At 41.8% G+C, this 20068-nt stretch overlaps 2 protein-coding genes, 1 long non-coding RNA gene and 1 pseudogene across 4 annotated transcripts in view; 1 reads left to right on the forward strand and 3 right to left on the reverse strand.

The window, feature by feature from the left end:
- LOC146521260 (polymeric immunoglobulin receptor-like) overlaps window positions 1-20068 on the forward strand; it is a 525395-nt gene that overhangs the window by 402704 nt on the left and 102623 nt on the right. The window lies entirely within an intron of this gene.
- Window positions 1-20068, reverse strand: part of LOC146521270 (uncharacterized) — a 244406-nt gene that overhangs the window by 222357 nt on the left and 1981 nt on the right. The window lies entirely within an intron of this gene.
- On the reverse strand, window positions 1731-4635 carry LOC146521279 (butyrophilin-like protein 8). The gene is made up of 2 exons (XM_085146948.1): window positions 4528-4635; window positions 1731-2183 (listed from the first exon to the last, which is right to left on the reverse strand). Exons 1-2 carry the CDS (start codon window positions 4633-4635, stop codon window positions 1845-1847), a joined length of 447 nt encoding a protein of 148 aa, XP_085003074.1. The 3' UTR covers window positions 1731-1844.
- Window positions 2587-19984, reverse strand: LOC146521280 (uncharacterized; annotated as a pseudogene). The gene is made up of 3 exons (XR_014873318.1): window positions 14051-19984; window positions 8607-8712; window positions 2587-6418 (listed from the first exon to the last, which is right to left on the reverse strand). The product of XR_014873318.1 is annotated as an uncharacterized LOC146521280 (transcript).

Genomic DNA, 20068 nt, shown 5'->3' on the forward strand with positions numbered 1-20068 from the left:
TGTACCTGTGTTGTCCTGTCAACTTGATGGGTTATGAGTTGATTATATAGTGAGAAAAAACAAAAAAAGGGGGGGGGGGGGAGAAGGCTGACACAGGGCCTGGCCCCTCTCTGAATAACACAGCCAAAACAACAACATTTTCCTGTTCGTCTTTTTTTGTTTTGTTTTTGTTTTTTCTCTTTATGCTTGATTACAGGCTGCTTTGTCGGCCCGGAAAGCCGAGGCTGACCTGGACTCCTGCTCTCCCCTCTACCATCTTTGCTCTCCCTCTACCATCTTTGATGTGACCCTGACCAAATGCTACAGCAGCTGGACCCACAACAACAACCTGAAAATGTCAACAGTGCTGCAGGAAAGCGATCTCATGCAGCGGAGATGGAGAACGTTAAATCCAAGGCCCATTTTACAACACGGGGGAGATTTCCAGACAGCTTCAGCTGACAGAGCTGTTTTTACTGCTGACATAAGGAGTAAAAACTTTAGATTTGAAGATATAATCTCTTCAACTCGATTTCTTGTTTTCTTATTTCTTGAATTATTTTTAAGGTCAGCTTTGTTCTTGGTGCTAACAGTGAAGCTGAAGGTCAGATGTTTTGAGAACACAGGCACTGATGTCCTCCAAGGCTTTAATGTTGTTGCAAAAGTTTAGGATGATCCATAAAAAACAGGTAATATAATGGTTTTGACTGATTTTCACATTTGGTGTGACCTTCTCATGATTTTGTTCTTGGTATCTTCCATCACACTCAACATGAACATGATATGTTAAAGCCTGAGTGTCAGACTGCAGACAAAGTGAACCGATTACTCTTAAACACAGGAAAAGGAAAAAAATACAAACCTCCATCTCTGATTTGTTGGACTGGAGGTTGTTGATGATTTCACAACATTATATGACACTGGTGATGTCATCTTCTCCATCTGCTGAAATGAGTTAAAGTAAACACTTTCATGATTTAAGAATCTAAATGGACAAAATTATGATGACAGAATGGAAACAAAATACCACAATGATTGACCTTAACATGATTTTGTTCTTGGTATCTTTCATCACACAACATGAACATGATATGTTAAAGACCGCTGACAGACAAACTGAACCAATTACTTACTTCCTGTCTTAAACACGGGAAAAGGAAAAGACACAAATCTCTATCTCTGATGTGTTTGACTGGAGGTTGTTCATAATTTGATAATTTTACTACAATGTATGTGATGACACTGGTGATGTCATCTTCTCCATCTGCTGAAATGAGTTAAAGTAAACACTTTTATGATTTAAGAATCTAAATTATGACCACAGAATGGAAACAAAATACCACAATGAATAAAAACAAATATGTACAAACCTTCAAGTTTCCTGTGAACACATCATCTCACCCGCAGAACCAGTAACACCAGTAAGAACCACAACATAGACTGATCCAACAGGCAACAGCACAGAGAGAGGAGGAGCAGAGAGTGATGTAGGAAGAGTGATGGAGGTGGAACCAGGTGGAGGTGTGGATGTAGGTGGAGGTGAGCTGCTCAATGTAGGTGGAGGTGTGGTTGTGTGTTTGTCTAAAACAAAGCAAACGCAGTCATTAAGTTGTCGTCACATTGTGAATGTTGAAACCTGCAGAAATACAGACAGGTGAGTGTGTCACCTGTGACAGTGATCCAGCTGTTAGTGAGGGGAGGGGTTGTGTGTCTGTGAGGGTGTGTCTCAGCTGGAGCACCCACAAAGACAACACCTGGAGAAACATCTGTCTACCTCTGACATCCACCAGCTCATCCATACAACAAACAAACATCAACAACCAGGAAGCAGCTTCACCTCTGATCACACACACACTCAACTCTGCTCACTCACCTGGAGGAACAAGTAGTAAGATGATGCTGATGAGCTCCCATAGGCGTGTTTCTCTCACGTCAACTCGACACTCGTATGTTCCAGCATCATTAATCGTCACATTCTTCAGAATCAAAGACACGTCTCCATCCTTCATCTGTCTGTCCTGCAGATCCACCCGGTTCTTAAAAGATGGATGCTGGTTGTCTGGAACAAAGTGACCATCCCGGTACAAAAGCACATATTCTGACCCCAGGTCAGCTCTGCTCCACTCTACAACTCTGATGTTGTTGTTTGGAGCTCGACATGTCAGAGTGACGTCCTGTACAGACTCAGCTGTGTGCAAGTGCACCTAGAAGAATTTATGCTGTTTTGAAGGCAAAAGGTGTTCACACCAAGTATTGATTTTATTTATCTTTTGTTCATTCACTGCATTTTGTTGATTGATGAAAATATGGTGACTTTCAGCTTGCAGGGCTCAAATTAGAGAACCAATCAGTCATATTTGTAGGTTATTGTTACGCCCCAGTCTAGGGGTACAGAAACATAACATAAGGGTTAGAAAGGAAGTGACCCTGCCCTGGTCCCAAATACCATACTCAGAAGCCAATCTTTGAAGTGAACGGTTGTTTATTTGTGTGTACACTGAAAAACTTTACTCTGGGATGAACAAAGCCCAAAATAACAGCGCCCCCCCCCCCCCCAAAAATAAAAGAAAAAAGAAAAACAACAAAAAGCTCTAGCACTATGGCTTTGTTGAGCTTCCTCAGTTAAAACACTAACACAGGTACACACTTAGCCTGTATTTTTGTAGGAACATTACATTCTGGCAACTTAAGCTCACCATCTGTAAACTTAACATGTGAAGTTCAAGATTACAGAAAACAAACTGAAGCAGAATTAAGAGAAACTCTATATTTTTTTCTTTATCAGTACCCGTGAGAAGACTGTTCATACTGTGTGGTTCTCTCTGCAAAGGTTTCTATCAGTAAATCTCAGAGAGACAAAGTAAACATTTACCGTCAGGTCCCGAGCTACTGCTAAAGATACTGTTACTGTGCTACGTGCATATCTTTGGAAATAATGAATTAGGTGGCAAAACTGGAGAATTAAAATCAGTTAATTAACTAAAAAGATAGAAATCAAGTAGAAAACCAAATTGAAAGGAAATATGTGTCGGTGTGTCTCCTCCTGTAATAAAGCTCCACATGTACCACTGAAAACAGTTAAATTAGTTTGAATCTGAAATCATGGCTCAAACTACTTGTTCTGAGACCATTTCTTCATTTTTCACACCAAACTGTTTAATAAGACAAACTTTACACAGAGTTCATCAAATATAAGTAACGCTTTAACATTATCAGGATTTCATAATACAAACTTCAAATCAACAAGAAAACAGCTGCAGAACATGTGGATCAAAATGAATTCATTAAAAAACAACATGTGGACTTCAAGGATACAGTAAATACACTGAAGTGAAAGGAGGAGCCAAAAATTTGAAGGAATTTGTATTAAGTAAAAGTAGTCACCTGTGATCTTTAAAATGGTCCTGATGTGTGCTGCTGTTTTTAACTTTCAACATTTCTTTGCTGCCACTGTGAATACAAATGTGGTCTTTGCCTAATTAAATAAATGTTACACTGACTCACTGCTCCATCTTCTGGTAAAAACTGGCATTATATGGAAGTACAGCCCAAAACCAGTTTAGCTTGAGTTTCTTTTTTCTGGACATAAAGTCACAGCAGGTGTTGTTTCAAAGCTGGTGGACAGATTTAGTTCATTTTGGAGGATTTAAGAGCAACTGCTGTGAAAATATTTGTAGTTTTGGGAGAAAATGATTTAAGAGAAGATTTTACCACAGCAAAAGATTAAATATGAATGAAGAATTGAAATTTAACTTATGTAACACATAAAATGAATACAACTACTAAACACTACTGTTTCCTAAGGGAACAAAGAATAAAATGTAACAGGGATAACATTTTAGAGAATTAAAATCCCTCAAAGGAAAAAACATAAATTTGATATACATATCTATACATGCAGCTTCCTAAATGTAGCATTCAGGATTATTCACTGCAGGTCCAGAAATCAGAGCTACCTCATCAGATCCAAGTGTGACATCAGCTGACACTCTTTACAGGAGATTCCATCTGAACTCTGTGGAGCCTGATCTCAAGGTTTTTAAGTCTGACCCTGAAACCAGAAGAGGATCTTTCTCTCTCTTCAGATTCATTGTGATCCAGTGATTTCAGTCCTGCATGATCAGGCTGATGTTTGCACAGAGCAGATAATGAAGTGAAGGTTTTTGCACATTGGTAACAGTGAAACAGTTTATTTACAGTGTGGGATCATTTGTGTTCGGAGTATGAACTGAGATTCATGAAGCTCTTGTCACACTGGTCACAGATGAAGTTCACTTTCATGTGTGTACGTTCATGTTTGTTACGATGACCTGATTGTGAGAAGCTTTTGTCACAGTGTCTGCACTTGTATGGTGTCTCTTCTGTGTGGATTTGCTTATGCTTTTTCATTAAGCTCATGTGCAGTGGTGAAGGATGACCCACACTAGACACAGATGTGCTCTTTGACCCCACTGTGGAAGAGTTCATGTATTTGTAATGTACTTGGTGTGTGGAAGCCTCTCCCACATTCTTTACATTATTAGTTCATTTTGTCTCCAGTGTGTCTACGTCGATGTGTTTTTTGGTCCCGTTGAATATTGAAGGTTTTTCTACAAAGGTCACAGAGAAACTCTTTGCCACCACCACAGTGACAACAGGGTTGAGAAATGGATCCATGTGCTTTGCTCCACTTCTAAACAAAGACATTGTAAGTCAGGGAATTCCTTCAACATTTTATCCTGAACGTTGCCTGAAATAAAGAGCATCTCTGCCAACGTCCAATTACATTTTACTGTTTAGATTACAAAACTCAGCTTACTGAGTGAAAATGAGTCTTCATTTTTCCAAACAGTTCATTCAGTATAACTCCATAAGTTTACTGATCATATTTGTTCCAAACAATCAGGTTAAAATTACAAGATAAAAAACTAAATACATCCTCACAGTAACTGCACTTGTAGAGTTACTTTCTGGTGTGGATCTGTTGGTGTTTATTCAGCTGATGTGGAGATTTAAAAGTCTTCTCACACAGGTCACATTTAAAAGGTCTCTCCTCAGTGTGGCTAAACATGTGTTGTTGTAACTGTGCATCTGTTGTAAACAGTTTCCCACACTGATCACAGCAGTAAACATCATTTCCAGTGTGAATCCGTAGGTGACTATTTCGGTACTGTTTGTCGCTGAAACTTTTTCCACAAAAGTTGCAGCTGTACGCCTTAATTCCAGAGTGGGTAACTAGATGCTTCTGTAAGTTGCTATTTTGAGCAAAAGGCTTACCACACAAGTCACAGCTGTAAGGTTTAACTCCACTGTGGATGAGTTGGTGAGTTTTTAGGCTTTGAGCCAGGGTAAAAGACTTTCCACACAAGTCACAGCTGTAAGCTTTAACTCCACTGTGGATGACTTGGTGTGTTTTTAAGTCTCCAGCCCGGGTAAAAGACTTTCCACACAAGTCACAACTGTACGCTTTAACTCCACTGTGGATGACTTGGTGTGTTTTTAAGTCTCCAGCCCGGGTAAAAGACTTTCCACACAAGTCACAACTGTATGCTTTAACTCCACTGTGGATGAGTTGGTGAGTTTTTAAGTGTCCAGCCTGGGTAAAAGACTTTCCACACAAGTCACAACTGTACGCTTTAACTCCACTGTGGATGACTTGGTGTGTTTTTAAGTCTCCAGCCCGGGTAAAAGACTTTCCACACAACTCACAGCTGTACGCTTTAACTCCACTGTGGATGACTTGGTGTGTTTTCAGATTTTGAGCCTGGGTAAAAGACTTTCCACACAACTCACATCTGTAAGGTTTAACTCCACTGTGGATGACTTGGTGTGTTTTCAGATTTTGAGCCTGGGTAAAAGACTTTCCACACAACTCACAGCTGTAAGGTTTAACTCCACTGTGGATGAGTTGGTGAGTTTTTAAGTTTCCAGCCCAGGTAAAAGACTTTCCACACAACTCACAGCTGTAAGGTTTAACTCCACTGTGGATGACTTGGTGTGTTTTTAAGTCTCCAGCCCGGGTAAAAGACTTTCCACACAAGTCACAACTGTACGCTTTAACTCCACTGTGGATGAGTTGGTGAGTTTTTAAGTGTCCAGCCCGGGTAAAAGACTTTCCACACAAGTCACAACTGTACTCTTTAACTCCACTGTGGATGAGTTGGTGAGTTTTTACGATTCGAGCCAGGGTAAAAGACTTTCCACACAACTCACAGCTGTAAGGTTTAACTCCACTGTGGATGACTTGGTGTGTTTTCAGATTTTGAGCCCGGGTAAAAGACTTTCCACACAACTCACAGCTGTAAGGTTTAACTCCACTGTGGATGAGTTGGTGAGTTTTTAAGTTTCCAGCCCGGGTAAATTCCTTCCCACACTCATCACAGCTGTAGGTTTTCTCTCCCTTTCTTCTGTGAGGTTTGTCGGCCTCCTGAGAGCGCTGACTTCTTGCTCCATGTTGGTCCTGCAGTGACAGAGATACAAACAGAGGCACTGAGTAAAATGCAATCGTGGAACAAACTGAAACTCCCTCCATTGGTGGAATCAAACATGTCAACAAACACATTGTAGGTGTCTTGATGCATTCTCAATTATCCAGGAAAATAAATCTCCAAAACTTGATTCTGTTCATCTGGACGTAGCGTTTTCTAGTCACTCATACAAGTGACTTCTTCAGTCTCAGCTGACTGCAGGTTTCCCCAATCTTATAAACAGTACATTTGCATAATGACTGAAACCAGCCCACTGAAGGAACAATGGGCTTTGAGGTCAGTTCCTTAATCATAATTATGCAAATTCTCATGACCATTGATCAACAACCACTGACCAAAACCCACTGATCAAAGACCACTGATCAATGGCCATGAGTACCATTCACAGAGAGTTGGGGAATGGCTGCAATCACAGCATCGGATCACATTAACTCGGTGGACCGACACATCAAATTCACCAGGGAGGATATGAAAAGTGGCAGGTTAGCCTTCTTAGACTGTGAGATTTCCATCAGTAATGGGGGACATCTAAAAGCTGACGTGTACCGTAAACCTACACATATGGATCAGTGTCTAAGATTTGACTCTCATCATCCACTGGAGCACAAACTGGGTGTCATCAGGACGCTACAACACAGAGCGAACACCATCCCCACAGACACAGTGGCCAGGGAGGCAGAAGAACAGCACATCAAAAAGGCCCTGAGTAAATGTGGTTATCCTAGCTGGACTTTTGTCAAAGCTGGAAAAGCACCTAAAAAAAGCTCCAGCCGATCCAGGAGAGAAGGACAACCGCTGCCCAAGCGAAAACCTGTAGTGATCCCATATGTGTCAGGAGTATCGGACCAGTTGAGAGGCATTTTTTCGAAACACCGGGTCTCTGTGGCTTTTAAACCCCAAAACACGCTGCACCAAAAATTGGTCCACCCCAAGGATCGGGTCCCCCGACACAAACAGAGTAACATAGTGTACGCTGTTAAGTGCCAGCAGGATTGCCAGGATTTATACATCGGGGAAACCAAACAACCTCTGGCGAAGCGGATGGCACAACACAGAAGAGCTACCTCGTCAGGCCAGGACTCTGCAGTCTATTTACACCTACAGGCTAGTGGACACTCTTTCAAGGATGAGGATGTAACATCCTGAACAGGGAGGAACACTGGTTTGAGCGTGGAGTCTTTCCATGAAAAGGGAAAGACCATCTCTGAATCGAGGAGGGGACCTAAGGGTACATCTTTCGCCATCTTACAATGCTGTGATTGCAGCCATTCCCCAACTCTTTGTGAATGGTACTCGTGGCCATTGATCAGTGGTCTTTGATCAGTGGGTTTTGGTCAGTGGTTGTTGATCAATGGTCATGAGAATTTGCATAATTATGATTAAGGAACTGACCTCACAGCCCATTGTTCCTTCAGTGGGCTGGTTTCAGTCATTATGCAAATGTACTGTTTATAAGTTTGGGGAAACCTGCAGCTGAGATTGAAGAAGTCACTTGGATGAGTGACGAAATGTTTCTCCGAGAAAACGCTACGTCCAGATGAACAGAATCAACTTTTGGAGACATTGTAGGTGTGTTACCACCACCTTCTGGTGATAGTATCACATTACAATGATGTGCTACAATGAGAGTTGTAATGAAAATGACATTATTGAAGAAATATTGATCAGCAGAGAAACTCTTTTACTTCAGAAAAAGTTCAACTGATGATATTGTTGTTTCAGTGTGTGTAGAGAAAATATGATCTTTGTATTTTCTTCTAACTTCAGTGGTTTTTGGTTGTGAATGCAGATTCTGTATATATGGAGGAACCCAGGATGGAAAAGATAAAGCTGCTGTTAACAAGTTTTTTAAAAACCAGAACAGAAGCGGATGGCACAACACAGGAGAGCTACCTCGTCAGGCCAGAACTCTGCAGTCTATTTACACCTACAGGCTAGTGGACACTCTTTCAAGGATGAGGATGTAACATCCTGGACAGGGAAGAACGCTGGTTTGAGCGTGGAGTCAAGGAGGCCATTTAGTAGAAGAAAATATAATTTTAATATATTTTATTATATTTTCTTCTACTGTATCATGCTGCTGAGTGACTGCTGCTTGTCAAACACATTTCATTGCAATGTTGCATATGACAAATAAAAAACTGAAACTGTTTTTCTCACCTTTTGTGTTGAAGTCATTGTTTCCTCTGTAGTGGCTGAGCTGAGTCCAAATGGCTGAAAATTTTCCTCTGCTGCACCACCAGACTCTTCTCCTCCTGTTACTCAGCTGGGACACAAAAAGTATATATATATGTATTTTATCCCTGACAAAAAGAAGCAGAGCAAATAAACATGACTAAACTCCTCAGTGACAACAATACCTATGAAGCTTCAAGGTGAAACCCCAAAAGCAACTACAAAAAGAAAGTCATCAGCCACCTACAACATTTCCAAGCACCTCATTACCATCCTAGCTTCCCTAGGATGGTAATGAGGTTTTTAAAAAACATTTCAAAACTCAATTTGTTAATGTGGAATTCTAAAATTATTTTACAAATGGAGGATTTATTCTACAATTCATCATCTAAGCATCTAAGAATTCTGTATTTCGATGTGTGTGGCTCCATATGGTGGTACAAATAGAGGACATAGAGGAAGTGGCACACATCACGAGGGGGTACATGTTAAAGGCGTTAACAACACACAGTGTGGTTGGCTAGGTTAACTCACAAGCAGAATTTAGCTGTGCCTGACTACAATAGAGACTTTCTTCTTTAGATGTTTCTGAAACAAGAAGGTGTGGTACACAGAGATTTGTTTCAGAAAAAGGGGTAAAGTAATTAAAACGACATACATAAGCAAAGAATGTTTTATTCCCACTAACACATACACACACACGCAATGAAGCTCATGAATACCAGATGGTATTTTAAGCCTGTGTTTCTGATTTTATCATCTTGTTCGGTTCACTTAGTAAGATGAGAAGCGATATATGAACTAGTGGAATAATATTATATTAGGAAAGATGACTGAATGATAGGGTGAACAGAATGCAGCAGAGGGTTTAAATGAGTGAGACTAACAGATTCTTAGTTTCTTCTTCCTGATGATCAGATAAACGATGAGTTTAAAATCCAGGTAAGGAACGAAGAAGGCCAAAGATTTTAAGTTTTTAGGAATAATTTTTGATTTAGGTCTTAAATTTGACAAGCATGTAAAGAAGATTGCTAAGACGGTCAAGGCTAATCTGAATTGTTTTGAGTTAATTCAGCACTATATACCTACTTCAGCAGCTCAGTTATTTATGCATTTGTCACGTTCCTGGGTCTTTTGAACCAGTGTTTTGAGTTCTAGTTCATTTTTGATGTTTATGGTTTATGTTTAAGTTCTTTAGGTCAGCGAAGTTCATTTGGTTATTAGATTCCTCTTGTATTTTCTTCCCCTGTATTTAAGTTTCCCTCACCCCCTGTGTTTCATGCTGCATGTCTTATGTTATCAAGTTTGTAATGTCATGTTTCCTGTTTTATTGTATTTTATTTTATGTCAGTGTAGTCAGCTTTGCTTCCTTTTTCTCGTTATGTCAGACTAGTGTCAGCTGTTTCCCAATGTGTTTCCACTTCCCCCAATCACCCTTGTGTGTATTTAGTCTGTGTTTCTGGTCATTCTTTGTCAGGTCATCTGTTGTTCATGCCATGTTTTCCATGCCATGTTTCTAGAGTTCATGTCCAAGTTCCACATTCCATTTTGTCTGCATTTTGGGTCCTCTACATCACTCCATACAGTCTGCCTCTGCCAGACTGTGACAGCATTCCATGATATTCTCATTTTTCATATTGTATGACAGTTTGGACCCAAGCAGCACCATCTACAATTCAGCCTGTGGTATCCTTATATAACCAATCTTTAAAAATAATGGATAAAAAAAAATCTGTTTGATAGCATTATTTAGGACTGCACAATTAAATGTTAGAAAATCACGATTTCAATTCATACTTGTATGTGATCTCATTTCCAAATGACAACAATGTAAAAAAAAAAGATGACAATTGCACTGCATTTTGATCCGGGACATAATCTACATGAAAACAAGCGCTCACTCTTCATGCTCAACAAATGACAAGGGCAGAGCCTCATACCATGTTATACAGAAGCCAGCGGGAAGGGAAAAAACAACAGAGCACGCAGAGCTGGGCGATATGAGATTTTTTCATATCACAATATGTTTTTTCATTTCAGGCGATAACGATATTGTCACGGCTGGGGCGGCAGTCGTGTGGAGGGTGAGAAAGGAGGATCCAATAGCAGACAATGGCGGAGGTGCAAGTGGGTTTTATTTACAGTGCACAAAACCAAGGTGTGGGCAGAACTGAACATTAACCTAAACTGGAAAAGGTAATACAAAAGGAGGACATGGAGCGAGGAGCAGAGAGACGCGGAGAAACACGGAATAACATTAAATACACAGCAGATACACAGAGAAACACAGGGAATGAACACAGACGACACGACGAGGAGCACAGGCAGACACGCACTATAAATACACACACCAGGTAATTAGGAAATGGCAGACAGGCGGGGACACAGCTGGAACTAATGGACATAACGAGACACAAACCTACAAAGTAAAACAGGAAACACACAGACTGTTTTACACAACCAACTGGGGACACGAACAGAACGCAGAGGAGACACAGGTAGGGATGATAGAAACACACAACTCAAACCCTAAGAACAAATACAAAATCAGAATAAACTAGAAAAATGATAATAATCAACTTAAAGCGCTGGGTCACCGACCCAGGACCATGACAGTACCCCCCCCCCCCCCCCCCCCCCCCCCCCCCCCACAAGGGCTGGCTCCCGACAGCCCCAAAACACACCAGACCCGGGCGGGCAGTGGGGGGCCCAGGAAGGAGGGCCCGGAACAGAGCAAAACAAGAGCCCCCCAGGAAGGCAAACCAAATGTCCAAAACGCGCACAGAGGAGCAGAGTCCGAAACAGAGTTCAGGTGGTCGGCCTAGGGGCCGATAGCACCGAAGGCCAGGGCGAGACATTTCAGGGGGCCAGCCATGAGGAAGGCAGCGGCGAGGAAGCAGTTCTGGGGGCCGAACGTGCGGACGGCGACGAGAAAGCAGTTCTGGGGGCCGACCATGCGGACGGCGACGGTGGCGGGAATGCAAGTTCGGAGGCCGGCCACGTGGAAGGCAGTGGCGGCGTTCCGGAGGTCGTCCACAGTGGTGAAGATGCCCAACAAGCGGCCTGGCAGATGACAGACGATGTTGAGGCCGCAGTTGGGGACCCGAAGGCTGCGTGGCCCACCAGCTGACTTGGCTTGAGGCTGGACGGGCTCCTCGGACCCACCAGCAGGCTTGGCTTGAGGCCGGACGGGCTCCTTGGGCCCTCCAGCTGACAAAACTTGAGGCCAGATGGGCTCCTCGGACCCACCAGCTGACTTGGCTTGAGGCTGGACGGGCTCCTCAGGCCCTCCAGCTGACAAAACTTGAGGCCAGATGGGCTCCTCGGGCCCACCAGCTGACGACACTTGAGGCTGGATGGGCGACTCGGGCCCTCCAGCTGACGACACTTGAGGCTGGACGGGCGACTCGGGCCCTCCAGCTGACGACCCTTGAGGCTGGCTAGGTTCTCCCGAACCCCCAGCTGACGAGACCTGAGGCTGGCTGGGCTCTCCCGAATCCCTAGCAGACGAAACTTGAGGCCAGACGGGCTCCTTGGACCCACCAGCTGACTTGGCTTGAGGCCGGACGGGCTCCTCGGGCCCACCAGCAGACAAAACTTGAGGCCAGATGGGCTCCTCGGGCCCACCAGCTGACGACACTTGAGGCTGGATGGGCAACTCGGGCCCTCTAGCTGACGACACTTGAGGCTGGACGGGCGACTCGGGCCCCCCAGCTGACGACACTTGAGGCTGGCTAGGTTCTCCCGAACCCCCAGCTGACGAGACCTGAGGCTGGCTGGGCTCTCCCGAACCCCCAGCAGACGAAACTTGTGGCTGGACAGGCTACTCACGCCCTCCAGCCGACGAGGCAGGACACTGGCTGGGTTCACCTGAACCCCCAGCTAACGTGGCTTGAGACTGGACGGGCTCTTCGGGCCCTCCAGCAGACTTGGCTTGAGGCTGGACGGGTGACTTGGGCCCTCCAGCTGATGACACTTTAGACTAGACGGGCTCTTCGGGCCCTCCAGCAGACTTGGCTTGAGGCTGGACGGGTGACTTGGGCCCTCCAGCTGATGACACTTTAGACTGGACGGGCTCCTCGGGCCCTCCAGTGGAGACAGACACTGGTGAAGCTCGTGGAGAACGAAATTCTGTACGAGCGGATGCAGAGAGTCCAATAGCCAGGGATAACCCGGAAATAAGGTGTTGTAGGTTGGCTTCCACAGTGTAAAGAGACGCTTCTCCCTCATGGTCTAACCACTGGTTGGTTGATTAATTTAGAAGCAGAGTCAATAACGGCCTCCTGAAGCTCCCTGGGTGGGCTGAATGCCGCTGGATCCATATCTGGCTGGTTTTGTCACAGTGCCTAACTTTACATCCCCTCCCCCCCCCCCCCCCCATTTTTTCCTCCCCTCTTTCCTTTAATTCTTGCAGATGAATTGGGATGAATTGGTGGGGTTTCAGTTTTTATTTTAGCAGTATGCTGTACTGCTTGCATGTTTAATTTGTTGTTTGTGATTGTACAAAAACCTTTTTCAATAAAAAGACTTTGATTTAAAAAAAAAAAAACTGTATAGCCCAAAAACAAAGATATACATTGCCAATACAGAAAAAATGTCACTTTATTAAGACTTTTAAATAATGTAAAGAAATTGAAAGGAAAGCAGAGAGACTCAAAAAAGGCACCGGTAATGATTAGTGATGTTCAGCTCATTGTCAGAATAGCTGCAATTAAATGTTATTAATTGTAGAGCTCTGTTGTGGTTGTTCTGTGTAATATAAAACTGCTTAATGTTACTCTAATCAGATGTGGTGACGTAATTATATTAATTACATATGTGCACTTTTAAGGCAGTATTGATTATTTTCAGTTGCTTAGTTTTGCATAGAAAGGGTGACACTGAGTAACTAATAGTTAATCACATGTTAGAATTGTATAAACAGTTGCTTGTAGATGCCTATAGCACCTGCTGCTTAATTCATTTGTGTATAATCCGTAATAAACATTAAGACTACATAGTGTTAAAAAAAAAAGAAGAAGAACGCGGCCTTCACGGATTCTTTTTGATGGCAGCGATCAGGCGGAGACTTTTACTTCAAAAATCAGTCTTTATTTTTGCTGGAAGACAATAAAATACAGATGCATCTGGAGATCATCCTATGAAGTCCTATTGTAAAGGCTGATTTCCCTCCCCCAGGCTTGTACCTGTGGCTTCCTGTCCTGGAGGTTGGCTGTTCTCCTGCACTGCAGCCCATCCTTTTGTTCATATTCCAAGACTATTTTTCTATGTGTATTCTTACCCCCTAGAAACCGCCATTTAATAATGTTGCAAGCAATCACAAACTCTACAGTCTGTCTAACTCCAGTGTATACCAAGCAATCTATTATTCTCAACGGAGATAAACTTAACACAAATTGAACCCGCATTAAATTTACCTCGGTGCTTACCTTTAGATGAGCCCACAAACCGAGAGAAACTCCGTGATAAAGCTGGAACTCTTTCCAAACACAGAGACGGAGCAGAGACCCACATGGTTCACGCTGATCTCAGCTACGATCCAGGAGACAAGGGTGTGCAGATCGATGCAGATATTGATCCAAACGTTGGTAGTGGTATATGTTCCTGTAAGTTCACTACTTTACTCCCGTTTCATGAAAAAGCAGCTCTCTCTGCTCGACTCTCCTCTCCTGCACAGTAGTGATGGGATTTCCGGCTCTTTTTAGAGATCCGGCTCTTTCGGCTCGGCTCACTAAAAAGAGTTCGGCTCCGAACCGGCTCTTCAGGTTGTTTTGTTGCTTTAATTAATTTATTATTAACAATAATATAAAATTATGCACAAAAGGAATTACTAATGTAAAAAAAAAGTGGTTTTATTTATATATGTTTATATATAAATATATGCAGTGGCCCCTAGAGACAAAGCACGTACAAACTCCAAAACACATTTCTAGCATGAACTGAACTTCCAAAGCAGAGCTACTAGATCACTTAAATTACACAATTGAAAGCATGTGTGTATTGTTTGTGTATTTATACACAAGCACTCATATATATTCAAATAATTAAAAAAAATGTTCATTTACCTGTTATTACCACACACCAAATCTGGTCGTTGGTACTTGCTGGCTTGTGTAGCCACTAGGTAACAAAAGCGCAACACTGCGCCCAGCATCCTGGAGCACTTCTGTTGTCTTTTGTACGTGTTTTGAGTTTTTATGTGCTTCTGAGTTTTTACGTGTTTTGGAGTTTGTACGTGTTTTTACGTGTTTTGGAGTTTGTACGTGCTTCAGGGTTTGTATGTGCTTTGTCTCTAGGGGCCACCGTAAATATAGTTTTATTTATTCACTCCACATAAAATGTAATAAATAAATCACATAATACAAAAATCAACTATTCACATTTCAACTTTTAACTATTTAAATTTTCAGCTTTTTCCTTTTACAAATTTAAAGTGAAACAACACAAAACACTGCAAACCACAACACAATTAAATATAAATTATAATATGAAAACAAAAAGAACATGCATATTCTCTGTCATATGGGCCCGCATGAATAAACTTTCTGAATCCTTTATCATCTGCAACTGAAAATAGTTGTGGATGATTACTATACCTTTCTAATGTGACGTTGTTGTCCCTGCCTCTCTTTCTCTCCCTCTGGCTCTGTTCCTGTGCTACTGAGTGTAACTACCGCCCCTCCCCCCTCTGCCCAGCGTAAAGCACAAGGCTCGCGTGCAGAGTGAAGCGAAAAAAAGTGCGAGAGAGAGGCTGAGAGAAAGAAAAAAAAAAAAAACCCCACGTGACGGCTCGCGATAAGGATCCGGCTCGCATCGTTCACGTCAAAGAATCGGCTCTAAGAGCCATTTCGTTCGTGAACGACCCATCACTACTGCACAGACACTTTGCTCCGCCTCCTTTTCCGGCTCTGCTGTGATTTGTTGCTGCGTGGTCACGTGACTCAGCTGCACAACGTAACCACGTGGGGTGTTATCTCAAAATTAGCGCCTATCCCCTTTCCCTAAACTCTTTCCTTGGCTTCGAGGAAAACGTCATCGTGAGAGGGAGAATTGCTAAGGGCTCAGGGAAAGAGAGGAGCGATGCTGAGAATTGGAACAGCCTTTTTTTAGTAGTGCACACAGCTAACTCTCTGCTGAATATGTAAAAAATAAAAGTGTTACTGTGTTACATGCCTGAATGTTGCTCATGGTCTGATGGGAAATAATGTTTTCTATTCTTTAGCACATCGAACAGTCAGCTGTTCACAGAGTCCAGGTTTAAAGGATGAAATCGTTTGTACTGATGCATCTCTCCTCTGGATAAACCTGTTCAATGACAAAAAGACTGAGGTGATGGTTTTTGGTCGCCCTAAATGTGTATTTAGATGCCAGCTGATGACTTAATGTAATCAGAACTGAGCATAAACATAGAGGAGATTGTTCTTGTGCTGTAGCAGCACCACAATCTGCCTTTAGAGATAAGACAGGCCTCTTCTGTTTGTTTGTTTATTATTATTATTTGATTCTATGCTGTTTTATCTTGTTTTAAATATAGGGCTGTTTTAATTTTGATGTTTTTTGTTTTTTACCATTTTGTTTTATTCTATTGGTCCTGTGCTGGGTAGTGCTTTATGAATAAAGATGGTTTTGATTGGATAAAATTAAATACATATTGTTTTCTTAGAATTTATTGTTGTGATCCAGTGTAACTCTTTTTCTCCTCCCTGTTAAGGATCTCTGTGACTACAATAAAATTCCCTCCATCAATCACTGAACTGCACTGAAGTAAAACTTAATCCTAAGGACTGCAATACACCAAAGGACACCACTAATAAACACTAATTATACAGAACCTTAAGCTCACTTTGATTAGTCAATATAGATTATAATCTGGAGCTCATATTTTGTTCTCTGTTCTTCTTGCACCAACATTTTTTTCTGCAGGTAAGAACAGTCGTTAAGAACTATCTTCAGTGTAAAGAAGAACAAGAAGTATTGGAAGTGATTGTACAGCCCCCACAGAGCACATCATCAAGTTTGTCTGGGATCACATGAAGAGAGAGAAGGATGTGAGGAAGCCTACATCCACAGAAGATCTGTGCTTAGTTCTCCAAAATGTTTAGAACAATCTACCAGCCGAGTTCCTTCAAAAACTGTGTGCAAGTGCACCTAGAAGACTTGATGCTGTTTTGAAGGCAAAGTGTGTTCACACCAAGTATTGATTTGATTTAGAGTTCTCTTTTGTTCATTCACTGCATTTTGTTGATTGAGCTAGCAGGGCTCAAACTAGAACACCGATCAGTCATATTTGTAGGTTATTGCCAATAACCTTCAACTATTAAAATACATTTTGCTAAAGTGACTTTAATGTCTCCTGTATTAGAACAAAATAAGAGAAAACAGATAACCACTGTTGTGATACCCTTTATCTCTCACCTGGGTTTGTTGGTTTTGTCAAGTCAATTAATACAAAGAAGGACTGGCTTTGTTGAGCTTCCTCAGTTAAAACACTAACACAGGTACACACTTAGCCTGTATTTTGTAGGAACATTACATTCTGGCAACTTAAGCTCACCATCTGTAAACTTAACATGTGAAGTTCAAGATTACAGAAAACAAACTGAAGCAGAATTAAGAGAAACTCTATATTTGTTTCTTTATCAGTACCTGTAAAACAAGATTTTATTTTAGCAAAATCACTAAATATGAACTAAAGGTGAGAGGCTAATGAATCTATCCTCTGGAATTGCTCAAACCCATACACTAACACACGATGCTAGAAACTCAGGGGACTAAAAAACTGAAAATTAACCCACACTATGGAGAGCAAGAGACTCAGAGTAACAAGATTCAATACTAGAACATTACCGTGGGACACTATGAACAAGAGCTGAACTATGAAGTACTAAACTATATTAGAGCAATCTCAGTAATTCACTCAATAGTCACAAAACGTGAAATCATGAGAAAAGAGTCAGACTACGTGTGTTGTAGCAGAGTAGTTGGGGTCTGGGAAGCGGGTCCTCCCTGCTGCTGCGAAGCCAGGGTGGTCTGCTTGCTCCACCCCAGGGAAAAGGGTAACATACACACATCACAATAAAATATCATTCGATATAATCACACACACACACGCGCACACGCACACTTTGAACTACACTGAAGTGTTTTAAAAACCTATGTAGTTATAAGATTATATATTGTGAAGATTTAATAATTAGGATTAACCTCCTAGGACCTTCTACCTTCTATACATATGTGGACATCACATTTTGGGACGTCTAGACCAAAATACTTAATTTTTCTCTACAAGGGTCTGATATCCACTTACGAGGACATTATATACACTGTTCTATCAAAATTTGAAACATATGTGGATCTCATTTTTCTCAAAAAACAAAAATTAGGTAAAAAAAAAAATCTGGTAATTCTTTTTTTTTGTTTGTTTCTTTAGATCCCAATAAACCCAAATAGCAAAGAAAAATTAAAAATGCATGCCATGAAAGAGTTCGGGTCTTAGGAGGTTAATATGGGACTGGGTGTCCCTTTGGGCAGGGCCCTCAGCCAGAGCCCTGCCCGTACCCTGGCCTGTACCTGACCCCTGCAGCCGTGTTTGGGCACGTGGGAAAGTTACCCAGCAGCAGGGGGCGGGAATACTGGTCCCTGTATATTAGGGGACCAGAGGACACCCCAGCACTTTTTCCCCTCTGCTGTTACTCTCTGTCCGGCTCTGTGTTGCTCTGCTGTGTGTGCTTAAGGCTGTACACCCCGGGGTTTTGCTTTGCTTGCTTTCTGCTATGTAATTCTCTTGCTAAATGTCTGTATGTATTTTTCCTGCTGTTCATATGATTCAGTGTATTAAACTCTGTTCCAAGAATTCTACTCTTTTACAGAGCATATTTTTGAGTGTCTTGATTTTAATTGGATCTAAAAGGGTTGGATCTCCACATCGTTGGTGGGAGAAGGTTATCAGGATGGCTTCAAAATTTGCGACCACAGGCTCACAAATGACGGCTCACTTGACCGCGGTGTTCACGTTAGCATGACCTTTGGTGGACTAATAATCAAAAATAAATCTGATGTAACATGAATGTAAATACAAAGTAGGATTAAATCATTAAATGTCTTCATTCTTCAAAGATCTCCACAGAACAACAAAAATATACAAACTTAACAATCAGACAAACCACCTCAAAATAAGTATTTTAGTACCGAGGAGGCAGCATTCAACTTTTATGGAAGCAAAAAGTGCAGAAATAGGAACACAGACTGATCCAGTGGTTTTCTGGATTTTTCTGTGTGGACGCTTCATCTGATTATTGTTGTGACTTTTTTCCAAGTGATTCATTTTCCTACGCTGCACCTCTACACTCAGTCTTAGGGTTCCTCCACCTGCCACACCCACTTTAACCTCTGACTACTTTTCAGAGTCCTTTTCTCTTTGACTTCACTTCTGTACTTCTACTTAACTACAGATGAACTACAGAAGTGTCTGATTATCAGTAATAATCTATAATTTACTGAATAATATGGAGAATATAAAGCAGAAGCTGTGGGATGACTTACTGTAGTCAGGAGTTCAGGAGAATCCTCAGAGTTTCTGCTCCTCATCATGATGGAAACATGAAAACATGTTGATGCTCTTTGACCTTGAATCAGTCCAAAGCAGCCGTGAGTGTGAACCAACAGACATCATTATAATAACTCTGACATGAATCCTGATAGAAATCCTGCTCACTGACCTCTCTAACTGTAACTCTGTCACTGACACATCTGCCAACATCTGTTCCTGTAACAGCTCAGAGGACGAGTTCAGCACTTTCTCTCAGATTATCATCAGAAAAGTCAACATGACCCTGAATGTGGCGCAGCAATAAACAGATTCCAAACCACAAACTCACAGACTTTGAGACTTGCTCACAGATGTCTATGAGGTGTGTGTGAAACACATTTTCAGCCTTTTAATATTCTGAATAATTTAGCGCCCAGCTATCTTTCTGAACTACTCCATTCATACAATCCCAACAGAGCACTTAGATCGTCCAATCACAGGCTCCTAGCACAACCTAGGACTCGAATGAAGTCGAGAGGTGACCGGGCCTTTGCATCCGTGGCACCCAGACTCTGGAATAACCTCCCTGTTCATATTCGTACAGCCGAGTCTATCCAGTCTTTTAAATCACGTCTTAAAACTTATTCTTTTACTTTGGCTTTTGATTCTGACTAGTTGGCTGGTCTAGCTTGTTGTGTTGTTACCTATTGTTTGTTGTCCTCTTTTATTGTTTGTTTTAACTGTCTCATGCTTTTACTGACTGTGAAGCACTGTGGTCAACACTGTTGTTTTAATATGTGCTATAGAAATAAATTTTGATTTTATTTTATTTGATTTTATGGACACGTTTCATAAATCTGCATATTTTTCCCTGTTCAGCAGTGTAAGAATCTGAATTGTTGTCTGAAGGCCAAAAGAT

This window comes from Neolamprologus multifasciatus, chromosome 3, assembly GCF_963576455.1.
Source record: "Neolamprologus multifasciatus chromosome 3, fNeoMul1.2, whole genome shotgun sequence".
Classification (NCBI taxonomy): Eukaryota; Metazoa; Chordata; class Actinopteri; order Cichliformes; family Cichlidae; genus Neolamprologus; species Neolamprologus multifasciatus.